General features: G+C 37.9%; 1 protein-coding gene and 1 long non-coding RNA gene across 2 annotated transcripts; one reads left to right on the top strand and one right to left on the bottom strand.

Annotated features, from left to right (window-relative positions):
* Window positions 1–2956: 2956 nt before the first annotated feature.
* LOC137399273 (uncharacterized) lies at window positions 2957–3704 on the bottom strand. Its single transcript, XR_010979139.1, has 3 exons — window positions 3609–3704; window positions 3193–3372; window positions 2957–3081 (listed from the first exon to the last, which is right to left on the bottom strand). It is a non-coding gene; the product is annotated as an uncharacterized lncRNA (long non-coding RNA).
* A 17260-nt stretch (window positions 3705–20964) lies between these two features.
* Window positions 20965–21918, top strand: LOC137400509 (uncharacterized). Its single transcript, XM_068086836.1, has one exon. The coding sequence runs from the start codon at window positions 20965–20967 to the stop codon at window positions 21916–21918; it is 954 nt and encodes a 317-aa protein (XP_067942937.1).
* Window positions 21919–22816: the final 898 nt, after the last annotated feature.

Raw genomic sequence — 22816 nt, 5'->3', positions numbered from 1 at the left:
TGGTGTGTGGGCCCGTACGCATTCAATTTCATACATTACACTCTCTCAGCTTTCAACCGTTGGTAGCTTCAAATGCTGGGTTTATTGCGCTGTGTTTTTTGTATGATGACAGTTTTTCGGTTCGTGCTTATATAAATGAGTCCTTCTCTTATGTTCTTAAGCCATTTCTTCTGAGCAGAACCTCCTCTGACTGCCATCCTTTCACTCCCCGCAGTCTTCAGTTAGCATCGTCCAAACATCTAGCATGTTTGTCTCACGCTGCTTTTAGCTCAAATCCCTTTGTATTAAAAACTGATAAAAAATATGATTTTAAAAAATATGCTTCAGAGTTATGCTGCCTGATTTGAACAGCTAAGTCCAGCGTTCAATTGCCCTTAGTACAGAGGAGCTAAATGTCTTTTTAAGTATTAGCTGTTTAAAATACTCTAAACTTACCTCCAATCTGCCTGATTATCCGCTGCTTTGCTACTTTCCCAAAAAACCTGCAACACCAATTTACTTTGCTGAACAGTGTTATGCAAACAGATCTTTCTCTTCCAATATACCTAATTTGCTTCCCTTTCATTGTTTTGTCTCATGATCTTACTTGCTCTAAGCAGCGTTGACTATTGTAAATGAAGGTTACATCTATCTAAGCAATAAAACTAATGGTTTGAGAAAAACTCACCAGAAAGTTTCCTCTTCTTGAAACAATATTAATGAGCAGATAACTACTGACTAAAAAACATACAGTAATTATGACTTTCAAGTGAATCCCCACAAACAGCGCAGCGCTCCAATGTAGTGCACATAGATGGATAGTGAAAACACTTTGAGAAGTTAGTTATCGGCCATTGAAGTAAAATATTTACAAAATTGACAGGCTCTGCAGCTGTCATGTTTAATCCGCAAGTTTTCGAAGCAAGTTTGCGGTTTTTGATTTGGGTATTATAATAAATACAAAACTTAAATCAATAAAACAGTTAATAGAGTATTCCTATAAGTTACTAAAAACATCCTTATTTGCTAATTATAGCTAGTACGTATGTTACTAAATTATCGAAGCTACGCACTCAGAGCTGCAGACATTTTCAAGCTTAATACATTTTAACCCTGCTGTACAATTTTAGGGGTTTGAGATGCCAGCCATCGGTTTAAGTGTAGTACCAAATATTTCTCAGGTAAAGTATTTTTGAATGAATAAGGGTGTTACAATTTCAATTTCTGATTGCATCGATTTACGGTTTCTCTGTGAGATTTGAGGTTTAAACTCCCAAGTAAAACTAGTTTGAATTACTAGTATGACATCCAGTGTTTGATGCTCACAGTAGGCCATATGATTGTATTAGTATTTATTTCTAATTATGTTACATTATGTACTCATATCTATGTCTAAATATGTTTCAGTATGTATTCCGATATATGTTTTCAAATATGTTTCATAATGTATTCATATCTGCTTTTAAATATGTTACATTATGTACTCATATATATTTCTAAATAAGTTTTATTATATATTCATGTTGATTTCTAGTATGTTTCATTATGTATTTGTATTGACATATGTTGTCTAAATATGTATAATTATGCATTCACATTTATTTCTAAATATATTTCAGTAAGTATTCCTATCTATTTCCAAATAAGTTTCATCATATATTCGTATTCATTTCTAAATATGTTTTCCTTATGTATTGGTCTGCTTTTTAGTATTTTGTTGAAATAAATTCAAAGCGAAGCGCACATTTAGCAATATTCCAGTATTTGGTCTATGGGTAAGCCATTCCCATCACATTTAGCCTCCTTGAAAAGTTATATATTTCTTCTTAATTGCCTTAAAAACAGTGATGTGCGCCTTTCACTACAGCAAATAGTAATTTCCTGTCTGTCAATCCTTGTTGATAGGTTTCAATAATATCATTATTTCCCAATAGAATAGTTACATGCACATTGTAACTCTAACTCCTTAGGCAACACTTTCTGGTCTAATGGTATAACTTTTGCTGGCAGGAAATAAATGTGTACTGCATTTCTCCAAAGTTTTTTCACCTGTTAGATCTGGAAAATTAATGTTGCAGGCAGGGGTGTAGACCTATGTTTTCAAGTGAGGGCACCATTTAGGCGACTTATTATATACAACTGGGGGTTTTGGGAGGGTGTTGTGAGTCCCCCAATGGGATCTGGGGCGAAGCTCCAGACGTCAAGCCGTTTGGTGCATTGTAGACTGCTAAAACAATTTTCTTGAACTTTGAGGAATGGCCATAGAAGATGGTGTGTAAATGATATGGACTATGAATGCTCAATAAGAACACAAGGCAAAACATGAGATATCTACGATAATACATGACGTAGTGTATTTTCTGTCAGCATCAAGGAAATATCATCACATACCACAGCAAAAAAACCATGTGCCCAGAAGTGAAGCCATACGGGTGACAGCACTACCCTAAATATAAATGGATAACACAGATAGTTTACTTGTAAGTGGCAATATCATGTTTTCTACCAGCAAAGCCTCTCACATATTCAGAGATGACTTGCTGTACATCTAAGCTGTTTGCTTCTGTTTTGTAGGCATGTAACCATAGAAGATGATTCAGTCTCTGTTGACCCATACTGTTACCATGGCTGTCTTTAACCTTTTTAAAGCACTGAATGACCTTTCACTACTAGCGTTTGTGGCTGGCAAAACAATGATGACACCAGGTCATTGATAATGGGAAAAACAAAGCTTTGTACACAAAACAATCTGCTTTAAATGTAGAGATAAAATCAATGACATTGGCAGCTTTGATTGTCATACGCAAAGAAGACAACTCAATCTCAAGAGTAGATCTGTCTATCTGATATAGAGAGCAGAGCTTGGTGATCACCTGCATATCGCAGGTAGGATCAGTAAGCACTCTGTCTATATCGGAGTAGACAGCCATAGCCTCCTGCCTAAACCTATTCTAGACCTAATGCCATTGACGGCCAAGTCCAGCACTTCCTTGTAGTTCTTCCTTAGCGTTTGGTCAGAGGTGAGTTGAGCAGTGGTGTAATTGGTCTCATCGTATCATATAAGTGCTTTCCTAGCATGTGGCTCTTTAGGAAGATTGATGCCTAAAAGTTAACATGCAAATCATGAATGACTAATTTGGGAAACTGCTAAGTAATAAATGAACACCCTACGGCTGGGTGACAAAAATAAATAATGTTGGTTTAATTACTTACCTAGCTGCTCTCTTTCCTTGTCTACTTCCTCATTGAAGCTTAGGAACTGCTCCATCATCTCTAGCACATCTGTTGTCTTTATAACCAGCTTTTACGCATCAACAGCGGATAACTTACTGGTCTGCAGTGTTTTGGACAACTTGTCTGTAAGTGATAGCACCTTGATGCCAAGTTTCAATCCTAGACAACAACAATGATATAAATTAGCCTATGAATTTAGTGTGTGATAGGTAAATATTATTCACACAATTCTTTTTTAAACATAGCTAAAACAATACGACTCAGTAATCATCGCAGATCAAACCATTGCAGTATGAAACTCAAGTCTCAACGGCAAAGAGGTAGAGGTACATCTCACTGTAAGGGCATCATTATGCTACAGCACTACAATATATTTATTACTTAACCAGCCTTACCAAATAGAAAGTTATAATCTTCCATCTTTGGCTCCCCCAATCACTCGACTTATTGATTTGGGTCAATGGACTCTGCTCTCACTAAAGGCCACAACTCCAGGAGATAGCTGTAGTTTGCCAAAACCTTAAATGAAGTCTCTGCACGAACAATCCATCTAAAATTAAATTATTTTTTTATTTAATGCTAAAAAATTCAATGTCATTAATTCTTTCCTAGCCTGTCTTGACAAACTGTTGTTTTTGTGTAGTTGTTTCCCCCTCGAGCAGGCGAGCAACACAACAGCTTGTCACAAGACGTACTGCACCTGATGCATCAGCTGCACTTATAGGGAGTTGTTCTCTTCCGTCTATGTGGCTTGGTTGTGATGTTATGTCGGTCGCTCTATTGGTAATCATAACGAATTTCGCGCAAAGGTTTATGTAGAAAAAAAGATTATAACGTTTAATCAGTGATCAGTCTCTGTTGTAAACTTTAGTAGAACTTGACAACTTAGGCAACAACAGCGACTAAACATGTCGTTATTTGTGCGCTCAGTCAGTTTTATTTCTATTTTTGTATCAGTCAGTTTTATTTGTTCTTATAGATGTTATTTTAAATTTATTTTATTTTTTATATTATTTTTTTCTACATAAATTTTTGCGCAAAATGCGTTATGATTACCAATGGAGCGGCCGCCATAACATCGCAGCCAAGCCGCAGAGACGGAAGAGAACAACTCCCTTTCAGTGCAGCTGATGCATCAGGTGCAGTACGTCTTGTGACAAGCTGTTGTGTTGCTTGCCCGCTCGACAGGGGGACAACTCCGCAAAAACAACGGTTTGTCAAGACAGGCTAAATCTTTCCAACTTGAAGTGAGTTCAGGCTTGTGCATAGTAAGGTCATTCAATCACGAATATCTACCAGCATTTGTACTTTTATTGGCCACAAAAATTGGTAAAATTCCTACCTTGTTGGACAAAATGACACTGAACTTCCTGGTTTTCCATCTGAAACTTCCAGTGAGGCACATTCCTTCAATGACTTCAGCGTGTGGTTTCTCTTGGGATAAGTTATAAGAGAGCACAGTTGTTTGACAATGGCCTCAGTTTCCTTGAGTGTCTGGCTTTCTTGACAAGGGTCAGCAACGGCTAGATTTAGCGCATGAGCATGGCAGTGAACGTAATGAGCCTTGGGGTTATCCTAAAAACACAGACGTTAATGGTTAAAATTGATTCAATTCCAAGTTCATGTTACGGTTTAAGTCAACAATAGCAAGAATGATTTTGGTGTAAATCGTTGAGTACGGTTTGAATGAGAATATATTTTTGAGAAACTAAGTAAATTTCATATCATTCCATCTTATGTTACATACCTTTACAATCATGCTTTGAACTTCACCTTTACTCCCTTTCATCCCATTAGCACCATCGTAACACTGGCCTCGACAATCTTCAAGTGGTAAGTTGAGTCTAATCAGACAATCCTTTACAGTGCTAGTGAGAGCCTGGGCATTTGCTGCAGCTAGTTCGAAAAGCCACACCAAATCTTTATCTGCATCAAGATTCTCAACAACAGTTCTAAAATAAGATCTCAATGCAATGATAGGTAAAAAGTGATCAAATGAAAATAACTAATGCTCTTACTGGCTGGCACCAAATCAATTTTAGAAGCTCGGAAATTTCAGAAAATAATTGTGTGAGAATTGAATATGAAATGGTTGTTGCTGTTGTAGTTATTTGTGGCGCAAAGACTTGAAAAGAACCAATTGTATGGCGTCCTACAATTGATATGTTAAAAGATGGATGGCTTACTTACTTGATTATAAGACATACCTGCTCCTTGTTGGATACATCACTCGTTTCATCTGCCATTATAGCATAGAACTTCCTCTCTCTGATCCGTTCTACCATCCCTCTGCAACCAAGTCAGGCATAGCCTTAAGTATATCATTCTGAACATGAGGAGAGACAAATCGCATCTTGCCGATGTTGTAAGATGGATTATTATGAATGAGCAAAGACAAGGCCTGTATAAAGTTGGAATCTGGTTCACTGACACAATCCTCTTGATCCTTGAAAATGAAAAATAATCACTCAGAATGATGAACAAAGAACTTGTTTCTTAGGTCTGGAGCTTGCAAATATTATCATTGGTTGCTGTGAATTGGTGAATTGTGAATTGGTTGCTATCATTCAACTCACTTTTTTGTGGTGCGTCCCCTGATGGCAATGTTCTGTCTGGCAAGGAACTTCAAAGTTATTTGGGCAACACATATAATGAAGCACAACGGTCAAGTACTAAATCTCCAAGGTTCATGAAGAGGCTGCTGTGTTTATCCATCTCCAATATTTTCTTCCGGAGAAGATTGCTCCCTGATACAGCATTTGTTGACCATGATATCGACAGACACATTGTTTCTTCTTACATCTAGTGGTCAATTCATTTGTCTAGTATATGGGTCGCCAACCTGCGGCTCCGTAGCCGCATACGGCTCTTGTATCTTTACACTGTGGCTTCGAGTGGCTTGGAAAAAAAATCCTTTTTAACCCTTTGAACCCTGACGGCATTGTTTAGGGTGTGTCAGAAACCCTGCTGGGTAGAATACCGGCATCCACATGGCTCCTTTACAAGTACTGTTTTTAAGTAACAGCATAAACCAAACAAATTAATTCTTGCAGTGTAATACCCTAAACATTGAAATTGTCTTCCCTATTGCTGGGTTTTGTAAACAAATTAATCGCCATAGATATGACAGGATACAAGCCTCGTTTTGAAGTAAAAGCCAGCACATTAGGCTCTTATTATTTGAGCTTTCTTTTGAATTGCTGATGCCGAGCTGTCGAGTTGTGTATTTTTGAATCTGACTATTGTGTGAATACATCCGACACTTATATAATTACAACAATATTATAATGGCGACGAGGATAGGATCCAGACTGTTTGAGGCAATCATCTCACTCTAAAAGCTAAGTAGATTGGTCTTAATCTTTAGGGTGCTTTCTTTTTTTCCTTCAGTGCTGATTAAATTTGGTTCAGAATGGATAGCAAGGGGCCAGGCAATTTCTCTCCAGACGGCGATGCTTCAATAGTTTCCACGAATTGGAGATCGTGGGTTGAAGAATTTGAGGCATTTTCTGACTTGAAGAGAATTTTCAATTTGAATGGGGAAGAGAACGTCAACATGAGGGCTCAGAGAAAGGCGCTCTTGTTGTACTATGCTGGGCCAGGGTTAGCAAATTTATGGCACGTGGGCAGCTACTGATAGAGACGATTACGACGGGTTTAGGCAGCATTTAGATGACTATTTTACGGTGGCTTCAATTGAGACTTTTTAGCGTCATGTGTTTCGTAAAATGGTGCAAATGGAAAATGAGACAGTTAGCCAATACTGTGCGCGAATGAGGACGGCGGGTGGTAATGGATGCAATTACTACAACGTGAATGATCAAATTGTGAAATATTGTGTATCGGATGTGCTGAGAAAGCGCTTGATGGAAGGAAACGCTTTAACTCTCGAACGCACACTGGTTTTGGCTAGTACACACGAGTCAGTGGAAAGTAGATTCCGGGAAATGAGTAGCAGACCGCTGTTGAACAGGTTAATGATAATAGGCCAGGCATCAATAGGAGTAGTAATGGTTTTCGTGGCGGTAGGACAGGCCTAGATAGAGGTAGTAGAGTTGCTAACGAATTTCGAGGTAAAGCTCGTTGCAATGGATGTGGTAGGGAAAATTCACATGCTGTCTGCGCGGCCAAGGCAGACAATGTTTCAAGAGCAAAGAATACAATTATTTTAAATCTGTGCGCAGGGGTAAGCATGTAAATTATTTAAAACAAAACGATGAGGATTGTAGTGATAGGCCTGACGCTGGTGATGTTGGTGAGAACTCTGATAGATTTGCTTTCACATTAAATTCTTTCAACAAAGTAGGACTTTACCGAGCTGTGGTGCAAGTGGGAGGTGTAGATGTGAAATTTATTTTGGATTCAGGGGCGGATTGCAATGTCATAGATAAATCTACGTGGGAAACGCTTAGAAAAGGTGGTATTGTAGTTGAAAAGTCAGAGCGCTCTGGTCCAAAGATTTATTCATATACACCACAAAAATCGCTGTCAGTGATAGGGCAGTTTTGGGCGGAGGTACATTGTTCTGGTAATGGTGGGATGGCAAAAATTACCAAGTTTTTTGGTGATTGACACCATGGCTGAGGCTCTATTGGGGATAGAAACATGTACCGAGTTAGGGCTGATCAGTATTTCTACAAATCTTGACGTTGAGGAGAGGGTGGCCTGGAAATGTAAGTTTCTAAAATTGTTCTCAGGAGGTATAGGAAAAGTCGGTGGTGAGATAACACTTTCAATTGATCATACAGTTATGCCTGTGGCTCAACCATATCGTAGGGTGTGGTTTTTTGGTCGCAAAAAATTAGAAAAGCACTTGGATGAGTTATGCTCTTTAGACATTATTGAACCAGTAGGAGGGCCTACAACATGGAGTAGTGGGGTGGTCATTGTTCCAAAGGCTGATGGCAGCATTAGGTTGTGTGTAGATATGAGACAGGCCAACAGAGCCATAATCAGACATCACTATCCTGTGCCCACGGTGGATGAGCTATTGCTAGACATGAATGGATCCAAAGTTTTCTCAAAAATCAACATGAAAATGAGGTTTCATCAGTTCGTTTTAAACAAGAGGTCTAGGGATGTTACAACATTTACCACCAATGCTGGTCAATACTGTTACAAACGTCTTAGCTTTGGTATTTGCGCTGCCCCTGAAATATACCAAAGGAAAGTTGCTGACATAATTGCAGGGATTCCAGAGGTAATGAACATAGCTGACGATATAGTAGTACATGCAGGTAGCATGGCAGCGCATAATGAGCGTTTAGAATTGACACTTCAGCGACTATAAAATGCAGGGCTAACTGTAAATGAAAGCAACTGTGTTTTTGGGCCCGAGCAGATCACTTTTGTGGGACATAAAATCTCCAGCTGGAGGGTTGATCCAGGTTCAGACAAGGTTGAGGCCGTATTAGGAGCATCAGTACCAAAAACTGTAGGGGAATTGAAAACTTTTCTAGGGTTAGTGATCTACTGTTCAATGTTTATTCCTGATTTCTCATCTAGAATGGAGTTGTTGCAAAGCATGACTATCGGCAAGCAGTCTGCAATGCAACTGGAGTTTGGGAGGGCAGGAATTAAAGGCTTTTGAGGATTTGAAATGTGCGTTAGCTCATACAAGGACACTGGGGTTTTTTTGGCTTGAATTCTGACACTTTGCTATACACAGATGCAACTCCCGTGCGCTTAGGGTGTGCGCTAGTTCAAGTACAGGGAGGGGTTGAGAGGGTCATCTGCTATGCTTCAAGGGCTTTAACTCAAGTTGAGAAACGATACTGTAGGACAGTAAAAGAAGCTTTGGCCATAGTCTGGGCATGCGAAAGGCTCTACCATTATTTGTTTAAGGATTTACTCTCTGACGTTAGACTAGTAAATTTACTTCTATTTTAAATTGTTTTCAAATGTCTTCAGCTACTTCCTTGCTGTAATAACAATTTTACTAAGATGATATCGCGAAAAATATTGATACGACTCGTTTGTTGCTGTCATTGATGATTGTAATGCAGATGAAGAACTATATGATACTAACTATAATTTTACGAATTATTTTGAGTCATAAAACAAAGGTGAATACGTGCTCGATAGATATTACGTTACTGTAATATGAACACTTTTTTCCACAGCCAGTTCCGAGACGGTTATTTAGCCAGGAATTTTAAACGGATAGAGACGATGATGACAGTCTAAACATAACTGATGGAGTAGCGAAACTCATACGTGACTTGCCAAATAAAAAATCACCAGGATCTGATAGAATTAAGAAACCTGATATGCTAACAGACCTGCCAACCACTGCGAAAGCACTAGCACTGATTTACAAAGCTTCTCTAAAATCTGGAAAAATTCCTGAACAGTGAAAACATGCCAATGTAACCCCTGGACATAAAGGGAGAGACCCAGAGCTACCTAATAACTACAGGCCAATATCACTCACAAGCATACCCTGTAAAATGATAGAACACATAGTGTTGCATTATCTAAACAAGACACTTGATGATGTACTTCATCACCGACAACATGGCTTTAGAAAGGGAGTGTCCTGTCATACTCAACTCTGTGCCGCATACAACCGACTGGCAAAAGCAGCAGACGATAGCCAAACCACTCACGCCATCATCATGGACTTCAAAAAGGCTTTTGACAAAGTTCCACATCTACTGCTCCTTGAAAAACTACAAAGCATACCACCATCTTACTGATACACACTAATGATAATGCGTGTGTTTTCAGAGTGGTGTAATTTCTATCGTAGTTTGATACTGTATCATGTAATATGTTTATTAATGATAGCAGCAGTGATAATGGAGTCTGTTCTTCTCATCTAAAGAAAAATGCACTAATTAGTTTACTGATTGACAAACAATCGTTAATTACCGAACCATTACTTATTACAGATTCTTCAGCGTCCCGGGTACAAAGGCTAAAGCTTCTACAGCTCCTAGAGTTAAACACGTACAGTCAAGAAAAAAAGAATAATCTTATCAAAAAGAAAGGTCAGGGTAACTGGAAACACTTTGTAATAAATTCAAACCTCAGATGAAGTTGAAAGAGATTGAACAATTGCAATCAGATGGGGGTAAGTAATAATAATTACATGTAGATATTAAATGTTGTGTCAAAGCTATAGTAAAACCATCATTTTAGTCTGCAAAAACTTGTTTGTGAACTGACACTTGTTTATATAGAAAAAACACATGCATGTATCTATAGTGGAAGAGTTCAAATTTCTAATAATGCTGTAAATATTATTGAGCCTGTTATATTTGAACCAACACTTTGTAAAATAATAATTTTGAAACAGTGTTAACATTGTTTTCTGATGTAATTAAAAAATGTACATGAAATAGGAAACATACATTTATCACTAAATTGAGTCACCTAATGGAACAATATTTTAGTTGTCTTTTACTCACAATAACCATATTTAATAATGGAGTTGCCTTCCCCTTGTAACTATTCAATATGTAATTCATGGCTGATATTTTGACAGCTGAATTAAAGGAAGATCAGGCTGCAAAAAATCAAGCCACAATGGATAAAGCCATAATGGATAAAGCCATAACGGATAAAGCCATAACGGATAAAGCCATAACAGATAAAGCCAGGACGGATAAAGCCATAACGAATAGAGCCATAACAGATGAAGCCACGACGGATAAAGCCATAACGAATAAAGCCATAACGGATAAAGCCATAACGGATAAAGCCACGACGGATATAGCCATAACGAATAAAGCCATAACGGATACAGCCATAACGGATAAAGCCATAACGGATGAAGCCATAACGGATAAAGCCATAACGGATAAAGCCATAACGGACAAAGCCATAACGGATAAAGCCACGAGGGATAAAAGCATAATGGATGATACCTCTGCATCAACCACTATAGAAACTAGTGCCCAGGACTACACCAACCTTCATACAGTTGCTAGCGGAAGCAACGACACACCCTCTAGCAGTCAAAAACCTGGTGAATCTCATGGATACGTTATCCTAGACATGGACATTGGGGATATTGATGTTTTCCCACCAAACAAAAGTCCTCGAATCAAAGCGTTGTTGTTTGGTTGTTTTAATCCTAATGCTCGTTGAAAAGTTCTGTTGTACATACATGTATATTATATTTTTGTTTGCAAATAAATTATATAATTAAACAAAACATATAATCTCAAAATTAAGCTAACAATTGTTGGAGTTGTTGTACCAATAAGCTCATCTGCAAGTACCAATTCATAGGCAGTCTACTTTGGGAGGTACTTGCTATATATGATATCTTTAAAGTCAGAGCAATGTAAGTGATGTCAACTTATACTGGATTCCCTTTTTAAAATTTTCTGCTGGTTGGTGTGTCAACTTTCGAAAACATAATAGACTGCCATGAAGCTATATATAGAAAAATCTTGGTGAATGCAGGTTAGAAACAAATTCAGCGATACTTGTGCAGAGGTTGAACAGGTTGATGCTTACGAACCTTTAAAATATACAAAAAACTAATCAATATGTTAGTCAGTCACTTGTATTTGCCACGTCTGGCTGACAGGTTCAGATAATCTGCGCTGAGTTTGTGCAGACGAATTCACTAATCTCACCGCCAACTCATCTCATCTCGGTCATATTATAACTGCAGGAAATAGTTCTTCTCATTTTTGCAATAATTCCATTTCAAGCATAAGTTTTGAACTGATGAATTTTTGGATTGTCGTTCTAAAAAAAATGTCCTAATTAAGATTTTCAGGTCAATATATTTTTGTTAGAACCTTGTTTCTCTGCATCGTCCATCATCAGTTTGCAAACTCTAAAAAAGCGACTTTTTATGTTGACTCACGTCATCACCTCTTTCTTCTCATCTTTTCTTCCTTTTTTGTAAAAATATGGACTTGACATATGAAAGCAGTTTTCAGATATCAAAGACACAAAAAAATTTCCTTATTTTAATTGTGTGAAAATCAAAGGAAAAAATACAAAATTGAAAGTTTGCATTTTACTGTGTTCCTTTTGAATTTAGTGGTGTGTGGGCCAGTATGCATTCAATTTCATACATTACACTCTCTCTCTCTCAGCTTTCAACCGTTATTACCTTCAAATGCTGAGTTTATTGTGCTATGTTTTTTGTATGATGACAGTGTTTCGGTTTGTGCTTACATAAATTATTCATTTTCTTATGTTCTTAAGCCATTTCTTCTGCGCAGAACCTCCTCTGACTGCCATCCTTCCACTCCTCGCATTCTTCACTTAGCATCTTCCAAACATCTAGCATGTTTGTCTCACGCTGCTTTTAGCTTGAATCTCTTTGTATTGAAAACTGACGAGAAAAAAAATAGGATTTTAAAAATATGCTTCAGAGTTATGCTGCCCGATATGAACAGCTAAATCCAGCGTTCAATTGCCCTTAGTACAGAGGAGCTAAATGTCTTTTTAAGTATTGGCTGTTTAAAATACTCTAAACTTACCTCCAAACTGCCTGATTATCCGCTGCTTTGCTACTTTCCCAAAAAATCTGCAACACCAATTTACTTTGCTGAACAGTGTTATGCCAAAAGATCTTTCTCTTCTAATATACCTAATTTTTTTCTCTTTAGTTGTTTTGTCTCATGATCTTATCTGCTCTAAGCAGCATTGACTATTGTAAATAAAGGTTACATCTAACTAAGCAATAAAACTAATGATTTAAGAAAAACTAACCAGAAAGTTTCCTCTTCTTGAAAAAATATTAATGAGCAGATAACTACTGACTAGAAAACATACAATAATTATGACTTTTAAGTGAATCCCCACAAACAGCACAGCGCTCCAATGTAGTGCACATAGATGGATAGTGAAAACACTTTGAGAAGTTAGTTATCGGCCATTGAAGTAAAATATCTACAAAATTGACAGGCTCTGCAGCTGTCATGTTTAACGCGCAAGTTTTCGAAGCAAGTTTGCGGTTTTTGATTTGGGTATTATAATAAATACAAAACTTAAATTAATAAAAAAAGTTAATAGAATATTCCTATAAGTTACTAAAACATCCTTATTTGTTAATTATAGCTAGTATGTGTGTTATTAAATTATCGAAACTACGCACTCAGAGCTGCAGATTTTTTCAAGCTTAATACATTTTAACCCTGCTGTACAGTTTTAGGGGTTTGAAATGCCAGCCATCGGTTTAAGTGTAGTACCAAATATTTCTCAGTTAAAGTATTTTTGAATGAATAAGGGTGTTACAATTTCAATTTCTGATTGCACTGATTTACGGTTTCTCTGTGAGATTTGAGGTTTAAACTCCCAAGTAAAACTAATTTGAATTAGGAGTATGACATCCAGTGTTTGATGCTCACAGTAGGCCATATGATTGTATTGGTATTTATTTCTAATTATGTTTCATTATGTATTCATATCTGTTTTAAATATGTTACATTATGTACTCATATATATTTCTAAATAAGTTTTATTATATATTCATGTTGATTTCTAATATGTTTCATTATGCATTTGTATTGTCATATGTTGTCTAAATATGTATAATTATGCATTTACATTTATTTCTAAATATATTTCAGTAAGTATTCCAATCTATTTCCAAATAAGTTTCATCATATATTCGTATTCATTTCTAAATATTCTCATTATGTATTGGTCTGCTTTTTAATATTTTGTTGAAATAAATTCAAATCGAAGCGCACATTTTGCAATATTACAGTATTTGGTCTATAAGTAAGCCATTCCCATCACATTTAGCCTCTTTGAAAAGTTATATATTTCTTCTTAATTGCCTTAAAAACAGCGATGTGTGTATTTCACTATGGCAAATAGTAATTTCCTGTCAATCCTTGTTGATAGCTTTCAATATTTTCATTATTTTCCAATAGAATAGTTACATGCACATTGTAACTCTAACTCCTTAGGCAACACTTTCTGGTCTAATGGTAAAACTTTTTTTGGCAGGAAATAAATGTGTACTGCATTTCTCTAAAAAGCTTTCACCCGTTAGATCTGGAAAATTGATGTTGTAGGCAGGGGTGTAGACCTATGTTTTCAAGTGAGGGCACCATTTAGGCGACTTATTATATACAACTGGGGGTTTAGGGGGGGGGGGTGTTATGAGTCCCCCAATGGGGTCTGGGGCGAAGCTCCAACTGTCAAGCCATTTGGTGCATTGTAGACTACTAAAAACAATTTTCTTGAACTTTGAGGAATGGCCATAGAAGATGGTGTGTAAATGATATGGACTATGAATGCTCAATAAGAACACAAGGCAAAACATGAGATATCTACGATAATACATGACGTAGTGTATTTTCTGTCAGCATCAAGGAAATGTCATCACATACCACAGCAAAAAAACCATGTGCCCAGAAGTGAAGCCATAAGGGTGACAGCACTACCCTAAATATAAATGGATAACACAGTTAGTTTACTTGTAAGTGGCAATATCATGTTTTCTACCAGCAAAGCCTCTCACATATTCAGAGATGACTTGCTGTACATCTAAGCTGTTTGTTTCTGTTTTGTAGGTATGTAACCATAGAAGATGATTCAGTCTCTGTTGACCCATACTGTTACCATGGCTGTCTTTAACCTTTTTAAAGCACTGAAGGACCTTTCACTACTAGCGTTTGTGGCTGGCAAAACAATGATGACACCAGGTCATTGATAGTGGGAAACAAAGCTTTGTACACAAAACAATCTGCTTTAAATGTAGAGATAAAATCAATGACATTGGCAGCTTTGATTGTCATATGCAAAGAAGACAACTCAATCTCAAGAGTAGATCTGTCTATCTGATATAGAGAGCAGAGCTTGGTGATCACCTGCATATCGCAGGTAGGATCAGTAAGCACTCTGTGTATATCAGAGTAGACAGCCATAGCCTCCTGCCTAAACCTATTCTAGACCTAATGCCATTGACGGCCAAGTCCAGCACTTCCTTGTAGTTCTTCCTTAGCGTTTGGTCAGAGGTGAGTTGAGCAGTGGTGTAATTGGTCTCATCGTATCATATAAGTGCTTTCCTAGCATGTGGCTCTTTAGGAAGATTGATGCCTAAAAGTTAACATGCAAATCATGAATGACTAATTTGGGAAACTGCTAAGTAATAAATGAACACCCTACGGCTGGGTGACAAAAATAAATAATGTTGGTTTAATTACTTACCTAGCTGCTCTCTTTCCTTGTCTACTTCCTCATTGAAACTTAGGAACTGCTCCATCATCTCTAGCACATCTGTTGTCTTTATAACCAGCTTTTACGCATCAACAGCGGATAACTTACTGGTCTGCAGTGTTTTGGACAACTTTTCTGTAAGTGATAGCACCTTGATGCCAAGTTTCAATCCTAGACAACGATAATGATATAAATTAGCCTATGAATTTAGTGTGTGATAGGTAAATATTATTCCCACAATTCTTTTTTAAACATAGCTAAAACAATACGACTCAGTAGTCATCGCAGATCAGACCATTGCAGTATGAAACTCAAGTCTCAACGGCAAAGAGGTAGAGGTTCATTTCACTGTAAGGGCATCATTATGCTACAGCACTACAATATATTTATTACTTAACCAGCCTTACTAAATAGAAAGTTATAATCTTCCATCTTTGGCTCCCCCAATCACTCGACTTATTGATTTGGGTCACTGGACTCTGCTCTCACTAAAGGCCACAACTCCAGGAGATAGCTGTAGTTTGCCAAAACCTTAAATGAAGTCTCTGCACGAACAATACATCTAAAATTAAATTATTTTTTTATTTAATGCTCAAAATTCAATGTCATTAAATCTTTCCTAGCCTGTCTTGACAAACTGTGGTTTTTGCGGAGTTGTTCCCCCCTCGAGCAGGCGAGCAACACAACAGCTTGTCACAAGACGTACTGCACCTGATGCATCAGCTGCACTTAAAGGGAGTTGTTCTCTTCCGTCTATGTGGCTTGGTTGCGATGTTATGTCGGTCGCTCCATTGGTAATCATAACGAATTTCGCGCAAAAGTTTATGTAGAAAAAAAGATTATAACGTTTAATCAGTGACCAGTCTCTGCGGTAAACTTTAGTAGAACTTGAGAACTTAGGCAACAACAGCGACTAAACATGTCGTTATTTGTGCGCTCAGTCAGTTTTATTTCTATTTTTGTATCAGTCAGTTTTATTTGTTCTTATAGATGTTATCTTCAATTTATTTTATTTTTTATATTATTTTTTTCTACATAAATTTTTGCGCAAAATGCGTTATGATTACCAATGGAGCGGCCGCCATAAAATCGCAGCCAAGCCGCATAGACGGAAGAGAACAACTCCCTTTCAGTGCAGCTGATGCATCAGGTGCAGTACGTCTTGTGACAAGCTGTTGTGTTGCTTGCCCGCTCGACGGGGGGACAACTCCGCAAAAACAACGGTTTGTCAAGACAGGCTAAATCTTTCCAACTTGAAGTGAATCTAGGCTTGTGCATAGTAAGGTCATTCAATCACGAATATCTACCAGCATTTGTACTTTTATTGGCCACAAAAATTGGTAAATTTCCTACCTTGTTGGACAAAATGACACTGAACTTTCTGGTTTTCCATCTGAAACTTCCAGTGAGGCTCATTCCTTCAATGACTTCAGCGTGTGGTTTCTCTGGGGATAAGTTATAAGAAAGCACAGTTGTTTGACAACGGCCCCAGTTTCCTTGAGTATCTGGCTTTCTTGACAAGGGTCAGCAACGGCTAGATTTAGCGCATGAGCATGGCAGTGAACGTAATGAGCCTTGGGGTTATCCTAAAAACACAGACGTTAATGGTTAAAATTGATTCAATTCCAAGTTCATGTTACTGTTTAAGTCAACAATAGCAAGAATGATTTTGGTGTAAATCGTTGAGTACGGTTTGAATGAGAATATATTTTTGAGAAACTAGGTAAATTTCATATCATTCCATCTTATGTTACATACCTTTACAATCATGCTTTGAACTTCACCTTTACTCCCTTTCATCCCATTAGCACCGTCGTAACACTGGCCTCGACAATCTTCAAGTGGTAAGTTGAGTCTAATCAGACAATCCTTTATAGTGCTAGTGAGAGCCTGGGCATTTGCTGCAGCTAGTTCGAAAAGCCACAAAAAATCTTCATCTGCATTGAGATTTTCAACAACAGTTCTAAAAAAAGATCTCAATGCAATGATAGGTAAAAAGTAATAAAATGAAAATGACTAATGCTCTTACTGGCTGGCACCAAATCAATTTTAGAAGCTCGGAAATTTCAGAAAATAATTGTGTGAGAATTGAATATGAAATGGTTGTTGCTGTTGTAGTTATTTGTGGCGCAAAGACTTGAAAAGAACCAATTGTATGGCGTCCTACAATTGATATATTAAAAGATGGATGGCTTACTTACTTGATTATAAGACATACCTGCTCCTTGTTGGATACATCGCTCGTTTCATCTGCCATTATAGCATAGAACTTCCTCTCTCTGATCCGTTCTACCATCCCTCTGCAACCAAGTCAGGCATAGCCTTAAGTATATCATTCTGAACATGAGGAGAGACAAATCGCATCTTGCCGATGTTGTAAGATGGATTATTATGAATGAGCAAAGACAGGGCCTGTATAAAGTTGGAATCTGGTTCACTGACACAATCCTCTTGATCCTTGAAAATGAAAAATAATCACTCAGAATGATGAACAAAGAACTTGTTTCTTAGGTCTGGAGCTTGCAAATATTATCACTGGTTGCTGTGAATTGGTGAATTGTGAATTGGTTGCTATCATTCAACTCACTTTTTTTGTGGTGCATTCCCTGATGGCAATGTTCTGTCTGGCAAGGAACTTCAAAGCTCTGACTACTAGACCAGCTGTTCATTGTTATCTCGTCACGTAGCAGCAATCTGTTTGTCGAGCATGGATGACACAGGGGCTTGCTTCATCATCATCATCATCATCTTAGTAGTTGCTTCTCTATGCAGTTCAGATCTCATGTGGCCAGTTAACTTCTCTGTTAGATTATTCTATTTACAACAGCCATCATCAACAAATACTCTTTCCTTTCTCACAACTGCAGATATTCCTGCACAAAACAAGGCTTACCATGGAATAACATACAATTTTAGAATGAATATTGGAAATCAGCTCAAATATGGTTGGAAAACAATAGAGCTTTGTCCTTGTTGTGGAATTGTAACAAATAGTTGCATTAAAAATGTTGGGACTAAAACGAACACAGATAACATAATAACTCTTTCTTGTAGCTGTGATACAAGTATCACAAAACACAAGGTCCCTTGAGACATAATGGATTCAAGGATGTTTGGTGTAGTAGCCATGACTAAATCTCTTCTCTCGCTTACCAAACTTACGCAATGGGTATGTTTAAGTATGTCGGGCTTGAAACTTTAAATAGTCTGGATCTAAAGTATAAAAATTATGGATTACTAAACAGGAGTTTAGATTTGGTGTTAAGGGATAACTTTTTACCATAAACCATAGGCTATGACTTTCATTAGTGTAGTATATAGTGCAGCAAAGTTCAAGTCACAATCTGCTTATATGCAATTACAGCCACTGGGTCATGTTAGCAAATGAAAATATCATTGAGCTTTTATAAAGTGACTAGTGAATACATCCAGTACACATTTTCTCACCTTCAAGTGGTTTAGGTTTAACTAGACCAGCATCAGCATGTGCAGGTATGTCAGTCTGGATCTCTGGTTCTCTTACTTCTTGTTCTACTTTCTCTGGTTCTTGAGGCTGCTCTTGACCTTGACTTAGACTGCAATAGAATTTAGAAAGCTACACACACTATGACTGTCAGAGAAACAACTTGTCATTTAATAAATGGTGGGTTTAAGTCAACATCATATTATATTCATATGACATCATCATACTAAACAGTTAAGTCATAGACTCAAAGTCAGTGTGTAGATGGACTGCGACTACCCCATCATATTCATATGTCTAACATGGGTCTAACACACCAGGAAACTTTTGTGATAGATTTTAATGATGATTATAGGTTGTGGTATGGCTGAGAACTTTGTCTGACTAAATTATCAGTCACACCTGACTCTGCTTTATTTCATCCACTCGGTCAGTGACTTAGTTAGTCTGAGCAAAAATACTTGGTCTGAGTAGAAGAACTGGTAGTAGTAAGTAAGTGCAATGACTGCAAGAGTAATATAAATTTAATAATTATTAAAATATTTAATTTATATTATAATTGATCTAAACGTTTGTTGTATAAATAATAATAAAATCGTTATCATCGTAGGAATGTTGTAGTCTGCTACAAAACCATGTGATTACAAAAAAATCATTAAAAAAACACTAACCTGCTGCTTTTTTGCCCAGAAGTTCATGAGAGTTAGTGCCTTTCTTTTAGGTGCTATGGCGTCAACATCAATGACATAATATTCACGCCAAGAGGCTGAATTGCTATTGTTCTCAGAATCATCCTCAGCTTCTACATTTAATTTTCTCATAACTCTGCTCTTCGGGATGCGGATCAATCGGAACTATGAATAGTGCGTGGCATTGTATGATTGTCTCTTGGCAACAACTAGCCAAATGGCAACCTCCATGAAAACTAACATTTTTCTCGCAACTTTCATTTTTAACCACTTATTATCGTTTCCTTTTTGGGACAAAAAATAAGGAGTGCCAGGCACACTTGCCAGGCACCTTAAGGATATACGACCTCGGTTGTAGGTTATTTGGGCAACACATATAATGAAGCACAACGGTCAAGTACTAAATCTTCAAGGTTCATGAAGAGGCTGCTGTGTTTATCCATCTCCAATATTTTCTTCCGGAGAAGATTGCTCCCTGATACAGCATTTGTTGACCATGATATCGACGGACATATTGTTTCTTCTTACATCTAGTGGTCAATTTATTTGTCTAGTATATGGGTCGCCAACCTGCGGCTCCGTAGCCGCATACGGCTCTTGTATCTTTACACTGTGGCTGCGAGTGGCTTGGAAAAAATCCTTTTTAACCCTTTGAACCCTGACGGCATTGTTTAGGGTGTGTCAGAAACCCTGCTGGGTAGAATACCGGCATCCACATGGCTCCTTTACAAGTACTGTTTTTAAGTAACCGCGTAAACCAAACAAATTAATTCTTGCAGTGTAATACCCTAAACATTGGAATTGTCTTCCCTATTGCTGGGTTTTGTAAACAAATTAATCGCCATAGATATGACAGGATACAAGCCTCGTTTTGAAGTAAAAGCCAGCACATTAGGCTCTTATTATTTGAGCTTTCTTTTGAATTGCTGATGCCGAGCTGTCGAGTTGTGTATTTTTGAATCTGACTATCGTGTGAATACATCCGACACTTATATAATTACAACAATATTATAATGGCGACGAGGATAGGATCCAGACTGTTTGAGGCAATCATCTCACCTTAAAAGCTAAGTAGATTGGTCTTTATCTTTAGGGTGTTTTCTTTTTTTTTCTTCAGTGCTGATTAAGTTTGGTTCAGAATGGATAGCAAGGGGCCAGGCAATTTTTCTCCAGCCGGCGATGCTTCAATAGTTTCCACGAACTGGAGATCGTGGGTTGAAGAATTTGAGGCATTTTCTGACTCGAAGAGAATTTTCAATTTGAATGGGGAAGAGAACGTCAACATGAGGGCTCAGAGAAAGGCGCTCTTGTTGTACTATGCTGGGCCAGGGTTAGCAAATTTATGGCACGTTGGCAGCTACTGATAGAGACGATTACGACGGGTTTAGGCAGCACTTAGATGACTATTTTACGGTGGCTCCAATTGAGACTTTTTAGCGTCATGTGTTTCGTAAAATGGTGCAAATGGAAAATGAGACAGTTAGCCAATACTGTGCGCGAATAAGGAAGGCGGGTGGTAATAGATGCAATTACCACAACGTGAATGATCAAATTAGGGATCAAATCGTGGAATATTGTGTATCGGATGTGCTAAGAGAGCGCTTGATAGAAGGAAACGCTTTAATTCTTGAACGCACACTGGTTTTGGCTAGCACACACGAGTCAGTGGAAAGGAGATTCCGGGAAATGAGTAGCAGACCGCTGTTGAACAGGGTTAATGATAATAGGCCAGGCATCAATAGGAGTAGTAATGGTTTTCGTGGCGGTAGGACAGGCCTAGATAGAGGTAATAGAGTTGCTAACGAATTTCAAGGTAAAGCTCGTTGCAATGGATGTGGTAGGGAAAATTCACATGCTGTGTGCGCAGCCAAGGGCAGACAATGTTTCAAGTGCAAAGAATACAATTATTTTAAATCTGTGCGTAGGGGTAAGCATGTAAATTATTTAAAACAAAACGATGAGGATTGTAGCGATAGGCCTGACGCTGGTGATGTTGGTGAGAACTCTGATAGATTTGCTTTCACATTAAATTCTGTCAACAAAGAAGGACTTTACCGAGCTGTGGTGCAAGTGGGAGGTGTAGATGTGAAACTTTTTTTGGATTCAGGGGCGGATTGCAATGTCATAGATAAATCTACGTGGGAAACGCTTAAAAAAGGGGGTATTGTAGTTGAAAGGTCAGAGCGCTCTGGTCCAAAGATTTATTCATATACATCACAAAAATCTCTGTCAGTGATAGGGAGTTTTGGGCGGAGGTACATAGTTCTGGTAATAGTGGGATGGCCAAAAATACCAAGTTTTTTGGTGATTGACACCATGGCTGAGGCTCTATTGGGGATAGAAACATGTACCGAGTTAGGGCTGATCAGTATTTCTACAAATCTTGTCGTTGAGGAGAGGGTGGCCTAAAAAAGTAAGTCTTCAAAATTGTTTTCAGGAGGTATAGGAAAAGTCGGTGGTGAGATAACACTTTTAATTGATCATACAGTTATGCCTGTGGCTCAACCACATCATAGGGTGTGGTTTTCTGGTCGCGAAAAATTAGAAAAGCACTTGGATGAGTTATGCTCTTTAGACATTATTGAACCAGTAGGAGGGCCTACAACATGGAGTAGTGGGATGGTCATTGTTCCAAAGGCTGATGGCAGCATTAGGTTGTGTGTAGATATGAGACAGGCCAACAGAGCCATAATCAGACATCACTATCCTGTGCCCACGGTGGATGAGCTATTGCTAGACATGAATGAGTCTAAAGTTTTCTCAAAAATCAACATGAAAATGAGGTTTCATCAGTTCGTTTTAAACAAGAGGTATAGGGATGTTACAACATTTACCACCAATGCTGGTCAATACTGTTACAAACGTCTTAGCTTTGGTATTTGCGCTGCCCCTGAAATATACCAAAGGAAAGTTGCTGACATAATTGCAAGGATTCCAGAGGTAATGAACATAGCTGACGATATAGTAGTACATGCAGGTAGCATGGCAGCGCATAATGAGCGTTTACAATTGACACTTCAGCGACTATAAAATGCAGGGCTAACTGTAAATGTGTGTTTTTGTTTTTGTTTAACTGTAAGTGTGTTTTTGGGCTCGAGCAGATCACTTTTGTGGGACATAAAATCTCCAGCCGGAGGGTTGATCCAGGTTCAGACAAGGTTGAGGCCGTATTAGGAGCATCAGTACCAAAAACTGTAGGGGAATTGAAAATTTTGCTAGGGTTAGTGATCTACTGTTCAATGTTTATTCCTGATTTCTCATCTAGAACGGAGTTGTTGCAAAGCATCACCATCGGCAAACAGTCTGC

The sequence above is a fragment of the Watersipora subatra genome, chromosome 7, assembly GCF_963576615.1.
Source record: "Watersipora subatra chromosome 7, tzWatSuba1.1, whole genome shotgun sequence".
Lineage (NCBI taxonomy): Eukaryota > Metazoa > Bryozoa > Gymnolaemata > Cheilostomatida > Watersiporidae > Watersipora > Watersipora subatra.
Note: the sequence above shows the minus strand (reverse complement) of the source record. Positions and strands in the feature narration are given on the sequence as shown.